This window comes from Colius striatus, chromosome 3 (assembly GCF_028858725.1).
Source record: "Colius striatus isolate bColStr4 chromosome 3, bColStr4.1.hap1, whole genome shotgun sequence".
In the NCBI taxonomy this organism is placed as follows: domain Eukaryota; kingdom Metazoa; phylum Chordata; class Aves; order Coliiformes; family Coliidae; genus Colius; species Colius striatus.
Genome location: NC_084761.1, coordinates 21569784 through 21582465, shown reverse-complemented (window position 1 = coordinate 21582465; position 12682 = coordinate 21569784). Strand labels below are relative to the sequence as shown.

General features: G+C 41.1%; 1 protein-coding gene across 1 annotated transcript in view; it reads right to left on the bottom strand.

Annotated features, from left to right (window-relative positions):
- Positions 1-12682, bottom strand: part of FRAS1 (Fraser extracellular matrix complex subunit 1) — a 173793-nt gene that overhangs the window by 100848 nt on the left and 60263 nt on the right. The window contains exons 4-11 of the mRNA XM_061992064.1: positions 12570-12662; positions 10303-10462; positions 9602-9735; positions 6881-6964; positions 6150-6251; positions 5855-6046; positions 1993-2082; positions 355-502 (exon numbers count right to left, since the gene is read on the bottom strand). Coding sequence (XP_061848048.1) covers positions 355-502; positions 1993-2082; positions 5855-6046; positions 6150-6251; positions 6881-6964; positions 9602-9735; positions 10303-10462; positions 12570-12662 — 1003 coding nt within the window. The remainder of the gene's footprint in view (positions 1-354; positions 503-1992; positions 2083-5854; positions 6047-6149; positions 6252-6880; positions 6965-9601; positions 9736-10302; positions 10463-12569; positions 12663-12682) is intronic.

Here is a 12682-nt window from a genome sequence, read left to right as displayed (position 1 = left end):
TGACTTATTTGAGAGAAGATACTGACTCCCACCTCACTACAACCTCCTTCAGGGAGCTGTAGAGGGTGATCATAGCTCCCTTCATCTACCTTTCTAGATTAAACAATGCATGGGGAAGGCCTTTGGATGGAGCCCTAAACCTCTTTAAGAATCCTAATTAAATTGTGCAGAAAGCAGTTAATTAGCACCTTGAAACCAAAGACAAGTTAAAATTCAATGCAGGGGTTAGAGCAGTACTGGTGAAGTGAGGGCCGCAGAGATGCCGCAACAACCCCTGTGACAAAGGTCTACGAGATACACACGCTCCCCCCAAACAGGAGTGAGGGTAAGAGAGGGCTGGCACTACGTCTGTACCTGGCTGGCAGTGTGGGCAGCAGCCACCCTTGGCTCTGACTGCCAGGCTGCCCGGTGGGCAAGGTGGGCAGGAACGCTGGAAGCAGGTCACTGCTGTCGCCCGGCACTCGCATTCTCCGCAGGGCCCTTCTTCCCATTTCTCTCCATCCTGCACAAGAAACAGCATGAGTAGCAAAGGAGAGCCTTTGCACAAAGTGGCCAGGCACAGAGATGCAAGGCTACAGCAGCGCCAGCAGCAAATTAAACATTTATGGGACTGTTTCAGCACCGAGGCCTGCTGACATGGGACTTCGTGCCTCTCCACCATTAATCCTTTTGCCCTCTTTGCCTTTCCAGAATAAGGCAGCTACAGAGAAGAGTCTTTTGCCTGTGAACACTTGAAAACATTCCTTTTTTGGCACTCCCTTCAAAACAGGGTGTTTTTCAGTTAGCGGTAAGTCCTTTCTACTTCTTCACCTCCCTTTATTTTCTCTGACTCAAAGCATTTTCTCCTGTCACCAAATTTTGCTGCCTCATTTGTCCACTTCTTTTTCACAGCCAGATAACAATTGCTTGAGTCTGCTCTGTATCTGAGCAGATAGATACTTGCAATCTGTCCTCTATCTGAATCTAGGTCTTTGCATAATAACCATTTTGTCATGCTTGAAATCTCTTTCTAACTTTCACAGCATCTTAGTTCTTCTCCTTCTGTTTTCTATTGCCTTGTTCTTCATCATCAAGGACTGGTTGGCACACCACAGAGATGAAGAGGTATCACCAGCTTTTCTTCAAAGCTATCCATTGTGCCTGGTACCTGTCTACTTCTACCAGTCGATGGAGGACAGAGCTCTTGCATCTACTGTTCTCATTCCATGAACTGCATCCCTGGGTCTGCTCAAAAGGCCATCAAAGTTGCCCTCAGCAGCTGAGCACCACATGAGAAATGAAAAAAGCAGAAGAAAGACAGCAAGTGATTTAAATGCCAGGTAAACTGGAATAAACCTGACACCTTAATATGTTTTACCTCACTTGGGTCAGAGAAAGAGATTCAAAAAAAGAAAAAGAAGTATTAGCACTGAAAAAAACCCAAACCAGTATTAAACTTCCTGTTTCTCACATCTGTTGGCGAACAGCAGGGATTAGCTCCAGTCTTCGTCTGTCAGAGCAGTGAAAAGCCCATCACTGATACATTTAAATCCAGACACTTAACACTTCCCTTCTCTCTAACTTTAGAAGGAAAGCTCTTTGAAAATATCCATAAAACAATGGACTCCTGTTGCAGTAAAAACTTTAATCAGTGGGATACCTAGGCAGAAAGCTATACATTGCTCCAGCTCTGTAGCCTCTACCTTATGTAACTAAAGTCAGGTGTCTTTAACTCCATGAGATGTGCAGGAAACCTATGAGTAAGTATATTAAATATTAAGGAGAAATGATTGATTAAACTGTACAAAGGAAAGCAAGTCAAACTTAAACTCTGCAGCAGATGCACATGTTATAAACAAGTGCATTCTGTAAACTGGAAAAGCAATTTGCAGACAATATCAATGGATTATTTTTCTGCTACACTTGTAAATGATATTGTTCTCAGAAATGGAGAGGGGGAATCTTTTTGAGCAGAACTCATGGTTACGTGCTCCAAAGTACGAGGATACTCACAGCTTTGGTATGTTCTTTGTAAACACAGTAACTATTACTTGAAATACATTCAGGACAGCACTTCCCATTTAAATGAATTAATTTTTCACCCTGTGAAGAGAAAGGTTGCAACAATTCAAATGGAATCAACATCACCAAAAATATTGTGGAATGCAGAGGCAGAACAGTTCTTGCCCTGGAATGCAATCCTCAATATCTAATTTCACCTTATCTTCTCTCTATCCTACTTCATCTCTGTAGTCATGGTTTGAAAAATGCGCTTAGTGAATAGTGTAGCTGCAGAACAAACCTCAGAACGGGCCAGGGAATTCAGCGATAAGGTCATTACTTCATCCCTAAATCCTGCAGAGAACGACCCTTCCCCTCCCCAACCATAACTCACTGCGAGTACAGAGAATTGGAATGCCATATTTTTACTGTGGTTCACTAGGATTTTAGTGGACCACTGGCAAGATTTCAGTGTATAGAAGGTTACCTTCCTTTTGAATGTTCCATTTGTTTTTCTCCAAAAGCATTTCAAGGCACACACTCTATTTATCCCAGATGGAAAAAGCCTGTTCTTCGTTACTTTGTTACAACCATACAACTCCTCAGAGTCCACTTCAACAACTTCAGTTTATAAAGATAAGAATTTAGCAGCAGGAGAAGGGAATAAAGTACTGTAATTCATCACAACTTTTTGTGCCCAAGTGGAAGTGGAACATTTAGAAAAGAGGGAGAGACTGTGTCCCAGGGAACCAGAACAGCTCAGAAGAAACAGCTTTGATTTCCTGACCTGAGTAGCTCTTCTGGACCCAACTGTCAGCCACTGTAAAGAGTGGCAAGATAATACCTACTAGTTAGAAAACAGACATATGTATACAAAATCATTACAATGGAAAGGCTACAAATGAATGACTGAACTAGATTTAGTGCTGATCTGCACTGAGCTCTTGTTTAACCTATGCCCCTCAAATGTCAGTGTTGCTACCCATCCCAAATCTCATGGGCACAATCTTCCTCACTTCAGAACCAGGCTGATTACTTACCTCTAACAAACAGAGAAGCCACAATAGTTTGTTAAATGTTTGCAAGAGACCCAACAAACTCACACAGATCACACTGGTTTCCCTTTCACTGGGTTGTTGCTTCCTTCTCATGGCTTATAAAATTCATCTGAGTGCCAAGTTTACCAAATTTGCTGATTTACACCAACCAGGCACTCAAAGACATTTTTCACTGTGCCACACTGGCACACTTACCAATTTGTGTATGTGAATTACTTTAGACATACATGGGGCACTAACAACACCAGTTACTGTCAGTTGCACCACAATCAATCCAGGCCATACTTGGACAACTTTAATGCATTTCAGAGCATGGCTATGAGATGAGAAATTGCATGGTTTTTAGTCATTGAGGACCACACACAGCCTAAATCTTTCTCTGCTGGTTCTATATTTTTTTGCTCTTAAATCATTACTTCAAAATGCTATTGACAGTGATTGGATCTCATGTCATTACTATGTACTGTAAACTCTCCCAGCCCCATCCCTGTCCACATCCCCACTCACATACATAAATACACACTACAGGAAAACTGAGAACAACTAGCCATAGAATATGGCTTGCCTAGCCAAAACAATGCAACCACGCTGCTCTGCCAAGACTCAGAAAAGAGAGTGGCTGTATGAGGTACCTTGTGGTTTTGCTGAGGAGAGATTTATATTCCAGGTTGAGAACACTGAAAGACCACGATGGGCCAGGAGGCAGAAAAGAAAAAAAAATGCTTTATATGATCTCCCTTAAACATTTACACACCTACATTCATCATCCATAACTCTCAGCTCCCAGCTCCATTTCTTCTCAATACCAGAAAGACTTCACCCTGCAAACTGTCTTATTGATCCTGTAGTTTCTAGGGCTGCCAGGGCTGCTAGAAGAAATATTTCATTGCCAAGCCTACTGAGGTGGGCTGTAGCACCCCCTGCTAGTACCCATGGCTCATCCCACCTCTGAAGGTCATCACAAGCGTGCTTACCTAGTTGGGGTGCTGGCAAACAGGATTATTTGATGTTCTGACAGTTTGAAAGGTTTTTGCTGAGTGCATTCACTTCACCATCCATAGCTAACCCAGCCTGTCACATCCTTGTATTCCTAGCTCATTGATACCCTGCTGAAAATGGCTTTTTGAACTCACCACAGCCACTGTCATTTGTCATTTTGCTGGCTGGGTTTGTCTGAAAGGGTTTGTAAGCTAAACCTCTACCATCCCCTCACGTAACGCTGCTATGCTACGTTGAGCTGTCTAGAATTTGCAGTTCATATCTGTGGCCTCATTATACTTTAAACAGAACGATGTGACCAGAAAATTAATAGTGCCCTAATGAAGAGATGAATCTAAATGCTCCTAGCTTCATAGCTCTGATTGACTGATGCAGGTGCCCCAAAAAAACCCAGACCTGCAACTCAAAAAGGAAAACAGAAATATTTGATTTGCTTTTTGAGTAAATATTTTATTGTAATTGACTAATGTGTACCTCATACTATTAAGGTAAACTATGATTGTATGTAACTTGAGGAAAATAGTTTATTTTAAGGGAAGCCATGCAGAATAATAAAACCAAGGGCACATATGTTTTACCAAGTGGGACCATAACTCTTGTCTACAACAAAGGACACTGTCTTTCTCCTTCTGTCCTCCTAGCAATCACGTTTTATTCAATTCAAAACTGCAGCAGCTCATACTCTGACAGATAATGTCACTTTTTCAGCTGCTTAGGCTTTCAGATGGGTGGTTACCTTTGAGAGCCTGCGTTTGAAAAATTGCTGTATGAGTGATAATGCTGCACACTTTTGAAATCCTCAGTTTTGAACCCTACATCTTAACGGCTTCAGCTATTGTTCTGTAAAATATGCCTGGCTTTCCTGAATAATGGATTCTTTGTCAGTAGCTAAGATATGAGCATGAATATTAAATAATTCTCCCTACTGAGCCATGACAGCATGCCACCATCATTAGTGTAAATGATCCAATTTACAGCCATAAGCACGCAGGAAGCTGACTGAAACAGATGCAAGTGCACAAGACTTTATGACAACCACGACTTTCCACCCAGTAAAATCTCTCTGTATAGTTTAAGGTCAGATGATCAACAGCAGTAGTACACCAGTAACAAGAGTTTGGGTTCCCACACTCAATGCAATTTGGCTATTTAAAAGGCACATCTAAGATGAACAAACATACACTTTCAACTTTATCTAATGCATTTTGCACATCCACTATAAAGCAAATATAACATAATCAGAGGCAGGGAGGTGAGTGTGTTAGTTTTGCAGTAAACAGCACTGGGAATAAAATACCTTAGCAGCTTCACTTCCATATCAAGAATGGCATGGAAGAAATGGAGAAAAGTGGAACACCCACTGCCATATCCAACTACCTTACTGAAGCCCACTGTAGCATACAGAATGATGATATAAGGAATAGTTCTTAAGCTTTTAACTATCTCTGACTTGTACATCTCTCCCCACATTCAGCTCCTGGTAAAGCTGGCGGTCATTGAAACCACTGAGCGTCTGATCCTCCATTACAGCAGGTAGGCAACGGTGCAGGAGGGAATCCAAGTTAAATTAGTCGGCGATTCACACCGGCTTGCTTTGTAGTGCAAGCCCACTGAGCAGTCAACCTTGCACAAAAAGTCAGACGTTTACTCTCCTTTCCTGTGAAGTGTTTTCAAGGTAATTGCACAAAACAAGCCCTGAGAGAAGAGCAGGTTCTTTGAGTGTCTCAAGATGTCAGTCAAGAAAGAAGAAAAAAGGAGGAAAAATATCACAAGATTTGACAAATACATCTTGAAAGAAAGAAAAATCCCTTTCTTACCTTGGCACACTCCACTCTGGCACACTCTGCTTCCCGGCAAGTGACTTGCCCTTCGTCGCAGACGCAGAAGTCACAGTGAGTGCTATTCCACATCTCACCATGGTATCTGATAGTGCCATCATACAAGCAGTTTCCCTTGGAAGACACACACTCCTCACAGCATTTCCCAGGACGCTGCACTTTGTTCTGCCCCTACAAAACATCAGTAACCATTGAGCAGGACTTTCTGAACCCACTGGCACAGGCATAGTGACATGTGCAGGCAGCATATCAGAGATTAATGATCTTTAATTACCTTCTCACAGTTAATAGTGTCACAGGCCTCTCTCAAACATCTGACTTCCCCTCTGTGACAGGTACACGCAGTGCAGGCATTTTTTTCCCACTGTTCACCATGCTGTTCCAAAAGAACATGTACACAGTTGTTAAACACTCTTCATAAATAACTAAACTCTTTCCAGAAATCTGTGCTGCTTAAGGAATATGATGGCTCTTTGCTTATCTATATCCAACAATATTTTTTTCTTTAAAAATGCTTCTCTCTACATGATCAACAGACAGGAAAAAGAAGTATGAGGTCTAGATGACACTTAGGTGTGTATTTCTCATTAATTACAAGCTAGTGTCATTGGTAAGGCTCTACCTACTATTATTAGCAAAAAATAATCATTAGCAGGAAATCCCACATACATACATGCATTAACTAATGCATCACATTAATTCCAGATGATACAATGAAAGCTATAAATACTTTGACCTTCACCAGTGCTTTCTGCTCTCCTCCTTCAAAAAAAGTGTGAAAAGAAAGTGCCTAATCTGCTTCACCTTGCAAACTTCCTTGCTGGTTGCCAGTAAATTCTTATCTAGTCCCAATTTCTTTCAGCTCTTCTGGCTTTCCAGGAAGAAAAAAAAGCAACGGTTGTACTAAGCTATCAGTGCTGGCAGAAAGTCAGCTGTCAGGGAGAAGGGAGAGATGTGCCAGAACTTGTGAACAATTGCCTTTTGGTGCAGCTTGCCAAAGGTTACCTGGTACACTCTTCCTGACACCGAGCAGGGCTTTGGAACACATTCTGGGCAACATTTTCCAGGAGACATAACCATAACTTCATCCTAAACAGAAAGCAGGAGAAACAAGTAAAATAAGACCATGAACAGTTAACTCAGCATCACTTCCTGGAATTCCAAGCATTTAGTATCTGTGTGATAACCCACAGTCAGTCAAGGCTTTATTTTGGCTCCAATATCTGGGAGCACTCTTCATAGAATGAGATCAGTGTAGAAAGCTAGAAAGAAAGGTAATTCCTTTGTATTATTTTTTAGGCTTCTTTGAATGGCAACTGAGGTCCAAATACTTAGATAGGTATATAAATGCAGATAAAGACCCACATATGCACACACGAGATTAAGTACATATAATACATACAATGCAGAAAAGTATAAATAAAGCTATAGGGACAAGCCCACCAAAGTACGAGATGGAGAAGAGGCTTTTTTCCTGGTATTGCTACATACCAGGTTTTGAATGTGTGATTTACACTCACTATCTCTTGACCATTCGCACTGTTTTAGTTAAATCTATACAGCATAATTGCCTGTACATGTGTCAAATTATGCGTAAAACTGGATTATTCCAATTTAAACTTTTTTTATGGTTGACTTAAATCACATTGGAATATGTTGGCACTTCACATCAATATAACAGTTCCTGCATGCCTCAGCTTCCCCCATCCAAAATGTGTCTGCAATTCCCTTGCTACAATTCCACGTACATTCAACGATTTGGAATAGCTTTGCTCAGCAGCACCTCTTTCCAGCCACATCAGGATGACCAGAAGACTAATGTGTGGACTGAAAGTGGTGTAGAAATGCCAAGTGCTATTACCTCATCATTAGTCAAATCACTGGCTTTTAAAGAGTGGAAGACCTGCACAAAATTTCAGTGACAGATTTCCCAAGAGTTAAAAGAACGCTTTCATGGATTTTGGTGGGATATGTGGTGAGACATTTAGATGCACCCCTGCATGCAACAAGCATTTTTGAAGTTGTCAGAACCCAGGAAAGTGCACAGTTATCTGAAAGGCGGAAAATGAGTTTAGTAGTGGAAGAATGCATTGACTTGCTTTTGACATGGAGGGGAGAATGAGGGAAGTGACAGAGATAATGGCACATGCCCAGACATCTTTACGTATGTTTGAGAGCAGAACGGGTTCCTCACACACCCTGCTAATGACCCTTCCACCAGGCACTTTGGCAAGAAATATCTGCAACATGATCAGAATTGGGTTTCTGCTGCATTAACTTTGATGCTCTCAGCCGATTCTCAGACACATCACAGCAACAACACAGTCATTTTTGTTTCCACAAATTAAATCCCAATGATTAGCTGATTAAACCTTAGTGCAATCAGTCAGCAGGTAACATCAGTCCATTTGGAGTGAGAAAGGAAAAATCTAAAGTAATCATAAATTTGTTTTAATGCACAGTACTTAGTCAATGAATACTAATTGAGTATCTTGGGACAAAGGAAAACACAATTAGCACGCATATGAACAGGTGGGCTTTCCTTCTATCAAAAATACGTTAATTGCACAAACATCTGGTCCAGTAATAGAAAACTGGGCAAGCATCAAAGGGGAAAGTTTATAAACACTGCTTTTGTTTTTCTCAGTGCTTAGCCAGAGCACGAATTTCAAGGAAGCTTCTGGATTCATCATTGGAGTGTGGTAATAGATTAAAAAATATTTGTGAAACAGCAGCTCCTAAAACATAAAGCCAAGATCAGAAAGAGGGACTTCCAGGGAGGCCACTCCTGTATTTCCCTAGCATGGCATTCTGTTGCAAAGGAGTACACCAAGGTGTGAAAAAAAGAAGGTACAATGGACCCAGTGAAAAGAAATCCAGAGCACAGTTAGATTCTGAAGCACTTCCAATATAACACCAAGATTTAAAAAAATGGAATCATTTGTATAGACTGTGGAATCCTGTGTATAGTTTGCTGCCTTTACTAACCACTGTGTTCACACTGTATATAATCTTGTAGTGTTTGAGTTAGGTTGATCACTGTAGAAGAGCTAAGAACTCTTTGTTTGTCCACAGCAAAGAAGCTTGACACAGAAATATCCCATTTCTCTCAAGTGGACTAAAATCATGAGTCAATACTTGAGCTTGCCTAACTTATCTTACTGATTTTATTGATTTCTAATCACAAACACATGTAAGGAACCTGCTGTGAGGCTTTTCTTTCAGCTGAAGTTGTCATGCATTTCTAAACTCTTTAAGTCATTTACATTTGACTACTTTCAGCTGTATTTCTCAAGTTCCTGTGAAAAAAAGTAAAATAGATGTGCAAACCAAACACTGAAATTTGTGAAGAAAAATCCCCATTAAAAGTCCTGTTTTCATTTTGTCCCTTCACAGAAATTGCAACATCTCCTCATGAACCCCACGTCATATTTTTTTTTTAGTGTAAGACAAAAAGCAGTTTCTTTAGGCAGTATTTGTACTTAATTAGCCAGCAAAGGCATGATAAGAGTAAAAGAAGATATTAGGGAAGAGAAATTCAGCACATGTATACTGAGACTTAGATGTCACTCCACATCATTTCCACAGATCAAAACTCCCTTTTCCAAATGGCCCACTTGTCATAACAGAAGATCTGCCAGCTAATCTGTATATCTGCATGAGAAATGGACGTTACCAAAGAAGACAGTCATGAGCAATATCCTGAGAATGCCAATGGATCCTGACCTGGTTGCACAGTAGAGGCTGGCAGGAAGCTGTGAAGCACTGAGTCTCACCATCCCTGCAGATGCATTTGGAGCATGGACCAAGGTGCCAGTCCTCACCATCCTGGAATAAGTGTCCATCAAAGGAACAAGGCTCTAAGAAATACGAAAACAATACATCATTTTCCTTTCTGATGCCTTTTAATCCCTTGTCTTCACCCATAATTAAAACAGGTTTTTGTGCACCTCAGAATTCAATATTCTGGTTTGTCAAAGCAAGTAATGCCAGTAACGACACCAATTTTCAAGGGCTTTAGACTCACGAATTCAGAGTTCTGCATACATTTCCCCCACTGACATCCAATAGTTCAGGTATTTTTGGAGCTTGCAGTCTGAGTTTGCAAGTGTCAAAGGTACCCTCAAGTACATAGGAAATATTAGTATCGTTTTTTACCAGATTCTAATCCCCAAAATAAGGATATAATAGGCATATCTGCATGCTGCTTAAGGTTTATCACTTCCTCTTGGCGTATGGATGAAACTGTTAAAAGTGTAAGTATGGTAAGAGGACAGAAGGATAATTAAGAGACACACTTGATTCCAGTGTCTTCTCAGCAGAACTGAACAAGAGAAGCATTCCAGATTTGAGACTAAAAGATTTCCAGTGATCTACTGCTTTGATCAGTGAAGCCAGACAATGTCCCATGCACACTTAATACTCACCACCACGGCCCACGCATTTGGGACAGCAGGATCCCTGAGAAGTGTATTGCAGCTCCCCTTGTCCACAGGTGAGAGCTGGGCAGATCCTGGGTGTGCAGCTCACCTTCCCATGGGCACAGGAACACTGGACACATCCAGAGCTGTCCCACTGTGAGCCGTGCTGCAGTACACAACATAAGTAAGGGCAGAGAAAACACATGTATAAATCCAGTAGCTGATGAGACCTGTAAATACATCTTTCCCTTTTTAAGCCGCTCTAGACTAGTGTTAACTTTAGCCTTCTGCAGGCCCAATCAATCTTTGCAAATTGTAGCCCCTACTCCTGGCTGCACCTTTGGGGCAAAAACAAGTCAATACTGGCAAAGTAGCAAATCTGGAGATCAGCTTACTTTTTCTTCCTGTTGCAGAATGGCATCCAGGACCAACCCACTGCCAAAGACACAGCCTATTGGATATACCCTTTCTACAGTTTCTGTAGGGCAAACTCTAAATGTAGAGACATGTTTTCTTTAGACTAATATCCAACATGAGCCTGAACACACACAAGGTGGTCAGGTGAACATCCCCATCCCACGTAGTTAGTGCACTTCACAATGAGTAAAACTCATTCAATTTGCTTATTCATTAACACAGAAACAAATATCTCTACCTTAAGGCATAGGGAGGAAAAACTGTCCCCAAGAAGAAATGTGTTGGTGTATTGCACCACTCTCCAACAAATAGAGAATTTTTATTTCTACAGAACATGCAATATTGAACTAGAGAGGGAGTAAAAACGCTCTTGATAGATAGAGGATGCAGATTTTCTTTGATGGACCTAACACTAGGACCAGTGTTGCTAGCTAGATACTCGTAGAATGAAGGTCAAGTTATAAAGCATTACAGGAGTTTACTGACAAAAAAGAAAACTTCTTTCTTTGGGAAATCCGTGCCTACCATCAGGATGAGATTTTGCATGACAAAAAAATTATGTAATGACCATCTCACAGTGGAACTGAGATATACAACTGCAGGTACAAACATGTCTGTAATCCATCTGGGGATGCCTACTTATTCACCTGACTTGTGTCTCAAAGAACAAGTTTACTGAGAGCCAAAAGATAAAAGCTGCAGCAAGAACACCACAAAGCAAAATAGAGCAACAGAAACAAGAAGAAGAAATATAATGTAGTATGATAAAATACAATATCACCCAAATCACAGGCACAAAGAAACATGAGAAGAGAATGGATGCGCTATCCCTCCTATTCGCGTCTTTGTCTAGTTCATAATAGATTCATGCTGGTCATGCTTCACACTGAAACAGAGGGTTAAAACATCCACCTCGGGTGTAGAGTATGAGGTCTAGGTATTGAAATGCATCTGGACATTTTAGCATCTTTCTTAAGATTTGGACTTGATTTGCCTTTTGTTAAAAATAAAAGTCTGTAAGAAAGCAGACATAGGACTTGGGTTCACTGTTAAACCATTTTTTTACTTTTTGCCTCCTGTTTGACATGATTCATGAACTACTACCCATGAATCTTTACTTCTTTTCTCCTCTGCAGAAATTTATTCTTATTGTTTTGGCCTTTTAGCTCCCCCAGGTTAAACTACATCATGGAACCTCCTTCTTGAATAATTCAGGATTACAAAATATATAACCCAGGTTGCATAACAGCAATCAATCTCTACCAGCATAGATGTCTGCTGAGAGAAAAGTCTTCCTTCAGGATAGCTAATAAGTCAGGTATAATTTTGTTTTGCTCCCCTCTTAACATTACAGAATCACAGAATCACAGAATTTTAAGGGTAGAAGGGACCTCAAAAGATCTAGTATAATCCCCCTGCCAGAGCAGGGCCACCTACAGTAGGTCACACAGGAACTCATCCAGGTGGGTTTTGAATGTCCCCAGAGAAGGAGACTCAACAACCCATCTGGGCAGCCTGTGCCAGTGCTCCATCACCCTCACAGTGAAGAAATTCTTTATTGTTTCAGTCATCCACAGAAACAGCAAGTGAATGAATGAGTAGGAAACTCTTCCCCCCTTAAGCCAAGTGGGACATGCAATTGCTCAGCGACACATTCCCTTTTTGCAAACCCTGCTGACCAAACTCCCATTATATTACATTATCTGGTAGCAACAAAATATAAGCTCAATGAACTATCTTTCTCCCACATGTCAGCTAAGCATCCTTCACTGACGTGAACCAACCAGAGCGTTAAGAACTGAACCAACCAGAGCGTTAAGAACTGGAAAGGATTGTTCCTGTGACAGAGCACTCACGCTGTGGATCTGTCCTTCATGCTGGCAAAATCCTTCAGCTCGGGACGCACACTCAGGACAGCATTTGTTTGGGGCTATTTGGAGTACTTCTCCCTAAAAAGACAGAACAATTC